The sequence below is a fragment of the Dermochelys coriacea genome, chromosome 2, assembly GCF_009764565.3.
Source record: "Dermochelys coriacea isolate rDerCor1 chromosome 2, rDerCor1.pri.v4, whole genome shotgun sequence".
In the NCBI taxonomy this organism is placed as follows: Eukaryota; Metazoa; Chordata; order Testudines; family Dermochelyidae; genus Dermochelys; species Dermochelys coriacea.
In genome coordinates, this window is record NC_050069.1 from 58269615 (window position 1) to 58284829 (window position 15215).

General features: G+C 43.3%; 1 protein-coding gene across 2 annotated transcripts in view; it reads right to left on the reverse strand.

Moving 5' to 3' along the window:
- The window catches only part of RDH10 (retinol dehydrogenase 10), a 38818-nt gene extending 23612 nt beyond the window's left edge, over nucleotides 1-15206 (reverse strand). The window contains exons 1-2 of one of the 2 annotated variants that reach the window (XM_038388961.1): nucleotides 13979-15047; nucleotides 12553-12788 (exon numbers count right to left, since the gene is read on the reverse strand). In XM_038388961.1, coding sequence (XP_038244889.1) covers nucleotides 12553-12788; nucleotides 13979-14270 — 528 coding nt within the window. In that variant the 5' untranslated portion in view covers nucleotides 14271-15047. Of the gene's footprint in view, nucleotides 1-12552; nucleotides 12792-13978 lie in introns of both variants that reach the window. The other variant, XM_038388960.2, reaches the window with a different exon arrangement.
- Between the last annotated feature and the right edge of the window lie 9 nt (nucleotides 15207-15215).

The following is a 15215-nucleotide window of genomic DNA, read 5'->3' on the forward strand; positions in this document are numbered from 1 at the left end:
AAGGTGAATAGAAAGCTGGCTAGATCGTTGGGCTCAACAGGAAGTGATCAATGGCTCAATGTCTAATTGGAAGCCGGTATCAAGCGGAGTGCCCCAAGCATCTGTCCTGGGGCCGGTTTTGTTCAACATCTTCATTAATGATGGGATGGATTTCACCCTCAGCAAGTTCACCGACGACATTAGGCTGGTGGGAGAGGTAGACTGGAGGGTAGGGACAGGGTCCAGAGTGACGTAGACAAATTGGAAGATTGAAGTTCAACAAGGATAAGTGCAGAGTCCTGCACTTCAGACGGAAGAATCCTATGCTCTGCTACAGGCTGGGGACTGATGGGCTAAGTGGCAGTTCTGCAGAAAAGAAGCTGGGGATTACAGTGGACGAGAAGCTGGATATGAATCAGCAGTGTGCCCTTGTTGCCAAGGAGGCTAATGGCATATGGGTCTGCATTAATAGGAGCATTGCCAGCAGATCAAGTTAAGTGATTATTCCCCTCTATTCGGCACTGGTGAGGCCACATCTGGAGTATTGTGTCCAGTTTTGGGCCCCCCCCACTACAGAAAGTGTGTGGACAAACTGGAGAGTCCAGTAGACGGCAACAAAAATTAAGGGGCTGGAGCACATGACTTATGAGGAAAGGCTGGGGAAACTGGGCTTATTTAGTCTGCAGAAGAGAAGAGTGAGGGGGGATTTGATAGCAGCCTTCAACTACCTGAAGGGGGGTTCCAAACAGGATGGAGCTAGGCTGTTTTCAGTGGTGGCAGATGACAAAACAAGGAGCAATGGTCTCAAGTTGCAGTGGGGGAGGTCAAGGTTGGATATTAGGAAAAAATTATTTCACTATAAGGGTGGTGAAGCACTGGAATATGTTACCTAGGCAAGTGATGGAATCTCCATTCTTAGAGGTTTTTAAGGCCCAGCTTGACAAAGCCCTCTCTGGGATGATTTAGTTGGGGTTGCTCCTGCTTTGAGCAGGGAGCTGGACTAGATGACCTCCTGAGGTCTCTTCCAAACCCTAATCTTCTAGGATTCTAAAGAGAGATGGAGAGACTGGAAAAACAAACAACAAAAACCTGAGGCATGTGTCATTGATTCCCATGCAAAAAAACCTAAAAAGGTTAGAAATATGCAAACCACCACAAATTGATTCACTTGAAAAATGCAAGTGAACTCAAGGGAAGAAAATTGTTCTAAACACAGTATTGAATGAAACAGTGAAACCTGGAAAGTAATAATGCCCTAAGGACTATAAAACAATTGTCCAAATTTGCAGGACTAAAAATGCAAATGATTGGGCAGGTGAACACAGCCTCCATATTCGTCAAATTTGTTTAACAGAAGTAACTGGAGGGGCTGGAGAGACTGGATTATAAAAGAATGAGAGCTAAACTACAAGGTGTGGCTAAAGCAGAGGTGGGCAAACTATGGCCTGCAGGCCACATCCGGCCCATGGGACCATCCTGCCTGGCCCTTGAGCTCCCGGCCAGGGAAGACAATCCCCAGCCCGTCCCCCGCTGTCCCCCCTCTGCACCCACCCACCTCCCAGGCTGTCCAATAAGCCTGTTCTACCGCTCTGAGCGGCATGGTAAGGGAGGGAGGTTTGGATAAGGGGCAGAAGGTCCCGGGGAGATAGTCAGGGGGTGATTGGATGGGAGGTGAGGTCCTGGAGGAAGGGGTAGTTAGGGACAGGGATCCAGGAAGTGGGGGGGATTGGATGGTTTGGGGTCCTGTCAGGGGGCAGGGGTGTGGAAAGGGGTCAGGAGCAGGGAGGTGGGGAAGTTGGATGGGTCATGGATTCTGAGGGGGGCGGGAAGTGGGAGGGGGCAAATAGGGGGCAGGGGCCAGGCTATTTGGGGAGGCACAGCCTTCTTTACCTGGTCCTCCATACTGTTTCGCAATGCCAATGTGGCCCTCAGGCCAAAAAGTTTGCCCATCCCTGGGCTAAAGCATACTAAAAAGAGCAAACACTGATGTGCAGAATTTTTGGTAGTATGTGGGGCATAATCCTAGTCACATCGTAACTGATCTACTTTTACTCAAAGCACATGAATAGGCCACTCTTGTTTCAGAGAAGTGTGCTGTGATCATTTGCTTATAATAGCATTAATGCTGATATCTCAAGTATTTGTAAAATAAAACCAGATGTGTTGTGGAGTGTTTTTAAGTCACCAAGAATCAAGACACTGAAACAGCAATGATCCAGTCAGTCAATGGTAGCTGGATTTTGCTCACATAAGATTTCATACCTCAATGATGTTGCACAGTATAAGAGTATACAAGTCCCAAAACATGCTAAATATGTTTAGTCATATACTTAATGATCAAATCTACTTTCATATGTAGTTACAGCTTGACTAATATAATTAAGTACTGCTAATTCTAAGTAGAAAGACAAATGTCAATGAAGGGAAGTCTTCCCCCTTTTCCCTTACCAACACCCTTCTGCAATGGGAGATGGCATTTCACTTTTGAATGAAGCAGATTAAAAAAAAAATCCTACTAAGAAGAAGAATTAAGTTAGGGGACCATTTTAAAGGGGAAAGTAGATATCAGCAAGTCTATGAATGTGTAAACATGGTTTCATGAGAACCAACCAGGTAGCTGCTTGATGAGCACTCTACTGCCACAAAAACAACCCAGTTTTGTTTTCTAATACTCTGCTGCCTGTGGATGAAAATCTTCTGTACCAAACTTTCATCAGGACACAATGTATTCCCCAGCCACATGAAAGTCATGTACTCTACCTTTGTAGCCAAGTTTCCCTAAAGCAGTGAAAAACTAATCATACATTGCTAGTGAGGATGAGGCCCCACACTGGGAAAGACCACAATAATTATGTCTGAGGTTCTCCTGCTTCCCCAAATTCTCAACTGCTAATCCTATAATTTCTCTGATGCCTTTGTTCAGATATTGTTTATTTTGCCGATTCTTTCCGTAAGAGACAGGGATTTAAATTCCCTCTGATCATTCATCCAGGACCAGTGCTTAAGAAGAGATTACAAATCCTGAAAACATTCATATGATTTGCTAAAATGTTTGTAGCCTTGACAGGTTATGGGAGACCTGAAAGTCTGACTCCTACTGTCTTACTTCCTTATGACATACTCCAGTTCCAATTCCAGCTTTATTTTAGCAGCTGGTAGAGCCATGAGCCACTAAAATTAGATAAATAAATTTGTTAGTCTCTAAGGTGCCACAAGAACTCCTTGTTGTTTTTTTTGATACAGACTAACATGGCTACCCCTCTGAAACCTAAAATTAGATTAATACGCTATTCCTGAGGTTCTCAGAATGGCATGTCACAGACCACATCTTAACAGATGTAGCCTTCAGGAATACCTCCCCTTTGATATGCAGTTGTTAACTAGTCTGAGACACTTGCAACTGTTTACATGGAATATTAGAAAAGCAGTACATTCTCTATGCATTTTTGTCATCTTCATATAATTTAACAGCTGGAGACAAGGATAAACCAAATAATCAACCAGCTGTCCATAGACCACAACCCACTACTTAGAGACCACCAATAGTTCCTAGGCCAGTTTGAGAATCATTGCTGTCTACCACGTCAATAGGCCAAACTTCAAACTTCTTCCAATTTGTATAAGACTTAGTTTCTAGCATTTGTGGTCTGAAATAGCAGTTGCTGAAGTCATGTCATAATTGAAGTGGGGAAAAAGCAAGATATTAATCTGAATGGCAGTTTCATATCTGTCATAACTCACTGGAGCTACTATCAAAATGTTTTACACCACAAGAAAGCTAGAATGTTACTAGTCCTACTGATTCACAAGATATTGAAGCTTAAAGTTTACAGTGGCGATCCAATTGCAGTGCTGTTTTGCTCCAGTGCAAGATTAAGTATAGCAAGTTCCAGACCAATGCGATTTTCAGCCTCTGATGCAAGAGCAACAGTGTTGTGTCTGCATTAAAAAAAAAAAAAGGATTAATCACTGCAGTGCAAAGGCCCTTGTACACATGGGAAAGCTTGTGACCAGGAGGTTTGGTGATAACATGTTCAAAGGCTGTTTTCAAAACACTTATTAGCTGCCTTGATAGAAGCATTCCTAATTAAAGACAGAAGCAAACTACTGTGGACCATTTTGTTTATGCACCACAGTATACAACTACAAGTTTGTTATCACAGAGGTCTGATGATACTAGAGAACAGAAAACCACAACTGAACAGACAGCATCAATGGACTTCAGGGAGCAGTGTTCTGTAACATATGTACCACAGCTAGAATTGAGTAGTGGATAACAGTTCTGGAATTCAATTATGCATGCTTGAGTTTGCATAGTCTGTATATAAGGCAAAATTTAGAAGGGCTTCTTCAAAGAACTAAGACTTTTTTGAATTCAACATGGTTAGCTATGCTTGCTGACTGTTCAAATGAAATGATGTCTGAAAAGTCATCTTTGCCTTGACCATGTCAAGAACACTGCCACACACACTCCCTTCTATAACCTTGGATTAAGCATATAAATAGGCACTGAGGGTTTTTAAATTTGTTTATTTTTAAAGAACCACACAGAAGGACCTTCAGCTCCACAAAGACAGATGATTGTTGGGGGCCTGTGATAATAATTCTAGAAGTATTAAAAAGGACTAATGCAAGATAAATAGACATCCTGTGTACTATTTCTAGTGGATGGCTGCCTGCCTGCAAATTTATATGGTGACAATTTGATTGTCCTCAGCAGAAGACGACAAGATTCACACAGACTGCAAAACAACAAACAGTTGAAAGAAAAAAGCTTTACTGCAAGACAGCTCTATTGGCTACTCAAGCTCCAGAGATAAATGTCCAGCAAATCTAAAGAAAAAACTCTCATTAAGACCTATTTTCCATCCTTGAAGGATGCTGTTTTCCAAACTACATTTCCTGAAGATGAAAAGATAAAAGCATAATTAATTTCCCTATTTGAAAGTGTTTTCTTGAGAGTCACAAATGGTAATGGTACTTACAGAATGTAATGGTACTTAGAGAATCTCTAATCCTCCCATTGCTATGGCTAAGGCCAGTCTACAGTAAAAAGGTAGGTCAACTCAGCTACGACTCTCAGGGATGTGAAAATCCACATTCTCCCTCCACCCCCCGAGCAATGTTGTTAAGACGACCTAACCCCCAGCGTAGGCAGCACTAGATTCATGGAAGAATTCTGCTGTTGACCTAGCAACCGCCTCTCCGAAAGGTAGATTAGCCACAGTAACAGTAGAATACCTCCCGTCTGTGTAGGTAGTGTCTACACCGAAGCACTACAGTGCAGCAACTGCAGTTGTGCCACTGCAGTGTTTACAGTGAAGATGAAGCCCGAGAATCTTATTGGGGCTTCTCGAGAGATGTTGCCAAGTAGCACAATACGCACTATGTGCATGTAAGTCATGTGGACTGAAGAATGACAGAGAATGGGACTCAGTGCTGTCACCTGTTGGTGAAGTTTGAGAATAGCAGCCAACAGCTGCTTAAGAGCTACAGGTTTCAGAGTAGCAGCCGTGTTAGTCTGTATTCTCAAAAAGAAAAGGAGTACTTGTGGCACCTTAGAGACTAACAAATTTATTAGAGCATAAGCTTTCGTGAGCTACAGCTCACTTCATCGGATGCATTTGGTGGAAAAAAATAAGAGCTACAGATGGCCAAGAGCTCCACAGGCAAGGAAGCTCTCTGCTAGCATCTGTTGGAGAGCAAGGAGAGTTGACTGAACGGGCAGGGCCTTATTCGCATGTGTGTTATGTGAAGGTTTGGGGCATTTTGATAAATGTTAAATTTTGCATTTGGGGGCAGTTAAATGCAATTGACCTTGCTGGGAAATAACACAGCTGTCCAACATGTTGGGTAAGGAAACCTGGACTAAGCTACAGGAAGAGGAAAGAGACTCTTGCTTGTTACTCGGAGGGCCTCTTTGGTGGTGAGGAGTTTGTCAAGTGTCCTAGATCCCTCCCTAACAGCTAAGCTCAGACTGTTGGATAGTACAAAGTGATGGCAGATTTGAGGGAATAGAGGCAGACAGGCAACACCAGACAATGCAGAGAATTAGTGGCAGCAGCTACATGGTGACCAGCAGTGCAGACTGGCAGAAGCAGCAGCAGCTTCTCCAAGGCAACAGACAGCTCAGATGGACAGCACAGAGCAGCAGTAGAGCTAGGTAGCTTGGGCTGAAGTCACAGAGACGGCAGCAGCCTACCCAATGGACTCTGGCACAGACCTCCCTATCCAACAATTAAAGCTGAAATCATTATAGCTGGGTTAGGTAATAAAGCCCCCAGAGAAGCCAAGGCAGCACTGACCTGCTAGAATCCTTGGACTTCTCCAACCCAGGACAGTTAACTGTGAGTGGGGAGGAGAGAAGTGATCAGAACACATTAGCCATTTACAATGGCCAAAAGAGGACTGAGGTTGGGACTACTGTTAAGACCAATTCTTTCTGTTGTCTCTCCCCCCAACACACAACAAAGTTCTCTTTGCTATAACTCCTGAACTCAGTGCTTGTGAGTGGGGAAGAATTGCCCACTAGGGGCACCTAGTATGGTGTATATAGATTCCCAGGTTTCTGGGGGAGGTTCAAGCTGGTGTTAATTAAGCATTTAAGGAAACCCCAGCCTAGAAACCTGAACCCACCCCTTTTTGCTGCCATCAGCACCTGGCAGAAGGGTATCTATGTCCTATATAACTGTAGTTTGCAGTATTCCAAGACTTTATCCAACAAAAGGACCAGAAAGAACAAAGGAACACTTGCAAATACATAATCCTTTCAACTATCTTTGCTAGAATCCAGATTTCCTTTTGAGAGATTGGGTTAGTGACAAGACAAACATTAGATTTGAAAGAGCACCGGTTAGTCAAAGTCAGAGTTCCCCATAGCCAATGGCTCACTGAGTTGATGCAGTTAAGGGACACCAGTTTCATAACCACTGGTACATAAGGGAGCGATGTGGCAAGCATCATGTTCAACTGCCTTTAGCTACCCCAGCCCAATGGATCAAGTACTCGTTTTGCAGCATGGTGAACTGGTGGTGGCTGTTCAGTGTGAGATTGAGTGAGACTCAAACCCATGACCTTCAGGATTTTAGCCCAGCACCTTAACTACTCAGCCACCACAATTCACCATAGTTAACAGTAATGCAATTTACCTGGCCATCACTCAAATACTGTAGTAGGATACTGTCGCAGCTGACGCTATAGAAAAGCTTAAGATAATAATCTCTGAGGGCAAAGATGACCCATAATTAATTAAGTTACTAAACAGTATTGTTGGCAAATCAGTTATATGCTTATTACCAAGGACAGACACAACTGAACCACGGAACATGTTGAATGCACCCATATGGGTCACTCACATAGTCCTCTCCACCTAACATGAAGGTTGCAGTCTCAAGAAGTTGTCACATTGTTATGGATCCCTCCAATGAACTATTCAGATGACATTTCCATGAGAACCAGAATTTCTATAAGCCTGTTGATGTCCTTTGGGCCTAATCAGATTATTAGAGTTTGCTTTTTCATGACAGGGCAAGCCATTTGCCTAGGACACGGGATACTTTTCCTATTGTAAAGGGTGCATTCCAAACTAACATCTACTGTATTGCAGAGAAACATTTTTTGTGTTATTATAGAAGCACTAATATATTTAGCAAAGTCAAGAACCAAGACAACTGTTCACTCAGTACTCCATCATGTAAGCAATCTAGCCAGTTAGGAAATGTCTAGGGACAGGGTATTTTGCCCAGATGTCAACTCCTTAATCAACTGACTCTAAGGTGGGGGAAAGGGGAGAAAAAAGTCAATCGTGATAGAAGCCAGGTCGGACCATACTTCTTCCCTCACACATTTGGAGCAGAACTTGACTTGGTTCACTGTTAAAAGCAGGCAAATACTTTTAAGTAAGTGTCCCTTCTGCAGTCTTGTACTTCTGAGGACAAAGTTAGTTATTAGGAGCTGTAAATGCACTATTAAGACTACCTATATTTATCATTTTGAACACAAGTAGAACAGCTATTTAGCATCTTGACTGACTAGCATGTGCATTTAAAGGTAAACATACATAGTAAAAATACTAAAGAAATTAAAAAAAAAAAGTTATCTGCCACAAGTCACTATGCACATAGCCCTCAAAACATTAAGCCAGAAATATCTGTAGACCTGCATATTTAAATATATATATATATATATATATATATATGCACATTTATACAGAGCAAATATATACATTTATATAAAGGTCAGTTGAAATATGGCACATTTGTACATGATTATTTCAATGAGAAAATTTAGCTTAGGTCTCAACCTGAACAGTTACAAGAAAAAAGCAAGCTCTATACCCAAAATATGGGCATTATTGAACAGTACTAAAATTTTCTGAAGATTGAACAAGACTGGTGTAACAGTTTCAGTACTACAAGACACACCTGGATCACAAGCCTTTGGAAAGCACTATAGATAGTAGAGCAACTGCATGAGTATGCATTAGATTTATTAAACACTACATTATGCAGTTTGTACTGGCTGGCTTTTAATTTCCTGAACAAAACATTTAACATCACAGGCTTTAGGCATTTCACAGAGAAGAATTCCCTGCTTAGGAAGGAGATAATTAATGAGAACTTTTCAGACAGTAGGTTCTCTTACCTGCTTAATATATCAATATAAATAAGTCCGTCAAAGATTTAGGCTCCAATTCCACAAAGACTTATATACACGCTTACACACAGAGTACTCATAGCACATAGTTAAGCATGTGTGAAAGTCTTTCCAAGGTAGGACCCTGTATAAAAATTCTGGAGAATACTCCAGAACTGGAGTTAAATGCTTTTGCTTCCCCCTTTTGGTTAGTCAAAGAGAAAGCTGATTTTACTGTGATGGGCAAGATGCTATTCTTTTAGAAGAGGTAAGTTTAAGCTGAAAGTTTTGGGAAAAAATCCATAGATGTCAGAAAAACAGCAGAATTACTACCAGACTGATCTCCCTCAGATTTGGATCTTAAAGATTTGTGCCACAGACCTGCAAGTCTTCAGATTCCAGTATTTTGTTATATTAGAACATTTGTTCAAAAGTTTTCATTCTAGCAACAAGACCTAAAAAAAGCTCCTAGTAGACACCAAATGTCTACTGATGTGGAAATAGCATAATCTTAATCATATATGTACTGGAAAAAGAATCTGAAAGACTGTTCCAAGATGGATAATATGGGACAATATTTAACCAAAGATATACCACAAATAAGAAAGATTCCTATTTAGTGCAATTTCTTTTGTTGTTTATACACAATGCCTCATTGCTTAGGCACTTGGGTGTCTCATCAAGTATTGGTCTTTATTGTAAAACAAATAATCAAGTAATAGGAATGATCCAGTCATCAGTTAGAGAAGGCTAACCAAACAGATAAGTCTTGCATTGTGATCTGAAGTTTATCATCAAACCGAAGTTCTAGCCATCATCATGGGGAGAGAAAAAGTCTAGGCGGAATTTAAGAGTAAATTCCTGGAACTGAACAACAGGGATGACTAAGTAAATCATAACTACTGTAAGAGGGTGTAAGGAGAAGAGACATTACATTAACGTGCTGCAGTTTTATACACCTGTGGGCTACAAGTAGTACAAGCTTTGTTCATAAAGCAGCATACTTAGTGCCCCTTAACAATTTTCAATATCGGAAGCGTTCTTGTTATCTAAAAACTGAATTACACGTACACATTGATAATTTTATTCAGTAAAGATTGCAATAGTTAGATGCAGTGGTGACACATGCTATATAAAACTCCCATAGAAAGTACTAATCAAATCATGCATGTCAGTGAAATGAAAGGTATCTTTTGGCTGAGGCATGCCACCAAAGCTTTAGGCATTGCCAGTCTGACATGGTACAGTCTAGCTGGCTCACAACAGCAGATATATGACATGCCTTTCACTCCCCACATGCTGGAAAAAGTAAATAGCTGCTAATACAAAATTAGAAAGCTTTCATTTGTTCAATTTACTTGCAGTTTTCAGCAAAAAAGTGTGCCCATTTCACTAATTTCAGAAGGATAATGCCAAAGTCATATTTTTCAGTTATTCATACACAGGTGCATTGAAACTTCAGAGTGCTGTTTTAGGAAGTGGGAAGAATTTTCCTTTTATAATATTATTTCAATATTTTTAAGTCACATGACAAGGAATGTGTTTTATTGTAATCCACTCATGGGTCTTCGGGACTAAACACCCTCCAAAGACAGTCATAAGTCAAATGCTCTGGAGTACTAGGTTTCGCAGCTGTACCAGCAATTTAGCTGACATGGAAAAGTCTGATTTCATACATCTAGACACACTGTCCTAGTTAAAGTCAGCATTAACTTACACCAAAAAAAAAAAAAAAATCTGGCTCCAGATCTGGCTGTTTCAGATGGTATCTTATGAGTTAGTTTAAAAAAATAAAATAAAATATAAAAATAAAAAAAGTCCACCCACTTTTGGTCAAACCAGCCTTTTGTGCAACCTGGAGAGGGAGGAGAACAGCTCTGCCAACGCCAAAAACTGCCAAGCTTCCCCTCACCTCACCTCCCAAAAAAAGCCAAAAACGTAGGACACGGGCTGATCTCTTGATCTAGAGAAGGAGTATATACAAGCAGGTCTTCAGTTAAATGAAGACGGTGTTGACAGCTCCTTAAAAATGTTAGTGAATCCAAGTTCAGGAGACCCCCAGCACTGATCTTGCAGTAGCTTTAGACTTTAGGCTAATGCAATGTAAAACAAGCATTCCAATAGAAAAAGTTTGACAGATTCAAAGTTTGGAAGAAGTTTCCTTTTAAATGGAAAAATATCACAAAAATTGCTCAAGTCTAACTTGGTTTTCCTATAGCAGTTAGGAACTCAGCAAATATAAAATGGGTGCCTTAAAACAAGTTCTCTGAAACAATGCTGTAATTAAGTATCTTGATTTACATGCCTGAGGGAAGAACAGCTGGAGAATCTAGGAACCTCCCATGTTTTAATGTACAGTGAAGTCATAACTGAGTTTCCAAGAAGTCTAAATTCTGTATTTAAACCACATCTTAAAAGCACCACAAGAACTCTCATTAAAGCTAGTGGATATCCCTGCTTTTGTAAGCATCAGTTGGACTTCTTTTCTTTTTGATAAAATGCAGTGAGTACTTGTGGCACCTTAGAGACTAACAAATTTATTTGAGCATAAGCTTTCGTGAGCTACAGCTCACTTCATCGGATGCAATCACTGCATACATCCAATGAAGTGAGCTGTAGCTCACCAAAGCTTATGCTCAAATAAATTTGTTAGTCTCTAAGGTGCCACAAGTACTCCTTCTCTTTTTGCGAATACAGACCAACATGGCTGCTACTCTGAAACCTGCATTTTATCAGTGGACCGTACAGAGCTTTTGGATCTTGTTGGAGTTCAAAAGATATTTTTAAACTTTTCAAGTTTCCTTTAAATGCATATTTTCAGAGTTAAGTCTCCCAACACAGTAGCTGATGTGCATTGAAGTTTAAATATGCTTTATAGACAAGTTCTACAATACTTGGGAAAAAGTTAGACTGCTCTGCCATTAAGTGTTTCCCAGTGTTGATGTGAAGGGGCTCCTTTAGGGTTATGAAACAGCATTTAACTCCTATGTTAAAAAGTTACAGTAAAGAGGCATGTGAAGTTTCTGTACACCATATATTTCACAAGATTTTAATATTACACATGCAGGAATAGTTTACCAGGCATCTGCTGAAGTAGATTTCAGATTGCTTAATTCTTTAACTGTTTTGGAAGTATATTTCATAACCTTATTTGAGGGACCAAAGGACAGTTCTAATGCCATGGACTTAGTCTGACAGCTAATGCAGGCCCAGTGTGCATCATGCCCGGCTTTAACATTCTAGTTTATATAACTCTGTTGAAATGAGTACCCCCTCCCCCCAAAAGAAAGAGCATCAAAATTCAATGATAACATGAATATGTAGCTTAAGTTTTTCATTTAGCATTCTTCAGATACTAAAACAACATCACACAAGAATCCATGTAGCTCTATTTTACTACTAATGGTTTACTCTGGAGAACGAATTATAATTACAAATATGCAAGATTTCTGATAAAGACTTTCTAGCTCGATTTTCCTTCGAGGTTCTCTTCTCCTCCCTGCCAAGTCTTCAGAAGTTACAGTTTCCCTTACAGCCAACTTTAGCTACATATCAGACAGGGCTTTTAAGAAATATTTAAGTATCTTTTGAGAAATCGGTGAATCAATACTATAGCATCAAATGTTATCTTAAAGTTGCTAAAATGCCAGTACAAGGCTACAAAAAGTATTAACTGAAAGCAGCATACAAGATTATTCAGAAGTTGTTCATACAGAAAATGTTATACTGAAAGTCATGTAAAACATTGATTTTACAATTAAATAGTTGGAACAAAAACTATTTCTTCTCCCCTTGCCACTCTCCAACCCTATTGGGTATTAATCCAAAAGAGTGGTAGATTGTATGTATAAGTGCAAAGTCATATACAAAACTAAGGGACAGAACACCCTTCCCCAAATAAATTGAACAAAAGTGAAGCATAAACAAATGTATAGTTACCCAGAAGTGTGCATGGCAGTTAACCATCATGGTCCTTTCAATAAGCTCATCAGGACACTCTAGGAGATGGTGCCCAGAGACCACACCAGCATTGTTAACCAGGACTGAAACCTCTCCAACCTCTTGGCGAACCCTCTCAGCTGTCATGTAGACATTCTCTCTCTTGCTCACATCACAGGTATATGTATAAACCTGCAAGCTGCAGTGGGGCAGCACCTCTTCTTCACCATCTCCAGCTGCTAAGGAATCCAGAATAGAAAGGTTACATTCTCAATTAGACTTCAACATTTAGGTAAAAAGTCACAAAGCAGAAAGAGAGTAAACACTCCTCCATTACACTTTAAGAGTTCTATTTACTTTGGCATCATCACAGTAAACAAACACTATATTTACTGTTCCTGTCTGAAAAAGGTAAATTTGAGGCTCCAGCTATCTGAATCAAAGGTTATATTGATGAAAATGGTCTGTGCTCTTCCACTCATGAAACTCTCTTCCTAGCAAGGAATACAAGCACACAAACCCCACTCCTTCCTGGGTGGTCAGATATGAGTGATTGCAGGTGTGGGATGAAATCCTTGCTTACAGCTGGGTTTGTAGGAAAATGAAAAATCCAACCTCGTTTAAGTCACAAACCAATTCCCTGGTCACCATCAGGCAGTGTGGTGAGGAAATAGTCACAAGTACTAAAGAATCCCAGAAATACCCCCTCTGGATGTTCAGCTCTAACTACCATTTTTCCTTTCCTGGCAGGAGGACTACCACTGTGATAATGCAAGTGACTTTCTTGTAAGCACGTCATTTAGCGACCCTTCCAGAAGCAGGTGAAAGATCGTTTTATGGGAAGTTAGGATGAAGCTGTACAAAAATAATAGCATGGCAATACTAGAGCCCCGCAGAAGCCATCTCCAGAAACGCCCCCTCCCATGAAATACTCCCCACACATTATAAACTGGGTACTTCCTCCTCACTAGGGGTGCTGAAACAATTTTTTATGTGGGCACTGAGAGCCATTGAACCAAACTGTAAACCCTGTCTATGATGGAAACCACTTCAAGCCAGGGGCTGTGGCAGCATGCCCAGCACACCTAGTTCCAGCACCTATGCTCCTCACCCCTGGCTGAGCACCATGAGGTGTAGCACCAACCTTCTGCCCCCCAACAGACAGACTGGCAGGAAGGTAGGACCACTGCCTCATGGGAGGCTAACCCAGTAAGAGTCCGCTATCCCAGAGCCACACTGTCCCCGATCTCAGGCACCGGGTTGTTCCTGTAGTCCCTACATTTATGGCGGGGAGGAAAAAAGAAAAAAAAAAAAAAAAGAGGGGGAGGCGGGGGAGATGCAACATGTATTAGATCTATGTTAGGATCACAAAATACATTAGCATATGGACCCAGCGTATCCACCCTGAGGTGGGCAGCGCGGTTACCTTGCTGGGCAGCGGCAGCCGCCTCCTCGGCGATCTCACGGTAGATGTGGCGCACCATGCCTGCCGTCTCCTCGTTGCTCTGAGTATTGATGTCCCACAGCACCAGCAGCGCCCGGCGCCGGGCAAACTCCAGGGCGAAGAGGCGGCCCAGGCCGCTGCCTGCCCCAGTGATGAGGCACACCTGCCCCGCCACACTCTTCTCCTTGGGCCTCACCAGCCACTTGGCCGCAGCCAGCACGAACGCCCAGAGCACTTTGAAAGTGACTACGAAGAACTCCAGCAGGATGTTCATGCTTGCAGCGCTGTCCCCCAAGGGCGCAGCTCCAGTCCCCGCTGCCTACCGCGGGAAGGGGCGTCTCCGGTGCCCTGGTACAGGGGAACCTGCCTGCTCTGTGCGCCAAAGGGTCCCGCAAGCCGCTCTCCAGAGAGCGGAGCAAAGCCGTGCGGAGCGCAATGAACTTAAGGGCCACCGGCAACCGCGGCACAGTCCGCTCAGCCTACAGAGCAAGGGGCGGCGCAACGCTTCCCCGCAGCAGCCAGAGGAGGGAGGCAGCAGCGTAGGCACCCCCTACCCCCAACACCACGCACTGCCCAGGCGCCACACCGCCTGCAGGCACCTGGGGCTGCTACTGCCTGGGAACCGCGGAGCTCGCCGCCTCCTCTGGCGGCTCGGGAGCCGCTGTGCCTGCAGCGCTGGCTACAGGGCCGAGGGCAGGGAGACTTTAAAGAGGAACAAGCGCCCTCTGCGCTACCCGATTTCCTTCCCCCAGGGCGGCAGCTCCTGGCCGAACGCCGGCCAGCAAGTTCAGCCCCCCAATCGAGCCGCCCTAAGTTTGCCGACAGCCGGGGCTCGCTGCCGCTAGCACGGGCGGAGGAGAAGCTAGCACTAGCGCAGGGTGAGGGGCCACCTCCCGCGCTCCGCCAGGGAACGAGGCGCCGGGTTTCCCTCTCCTGCGCCCCTGCCTAGCTCCCTCCTCCGGCGCTCTGCACCCCGCCACGGGTTGGAAGGGAGCATCTCCACGCTCCGCGCGCTATATACCCACGGCTGGGAAACGGGTCCCCTCCCCGTCCCCAGGCCCTCCCCCAGCCCAGCCCACTCTGCATTCCCAGATCTTCCCTCAGCCCATTTCCGCCTCCACAGCACCCGCCAGCACGGCCCCACCCCTTCCTCACCGCCAGGTCCGCTCCGTGCGCTCCCCACCCCATCTCCTCCCACACCGGGCCCAGCCACCGCCGT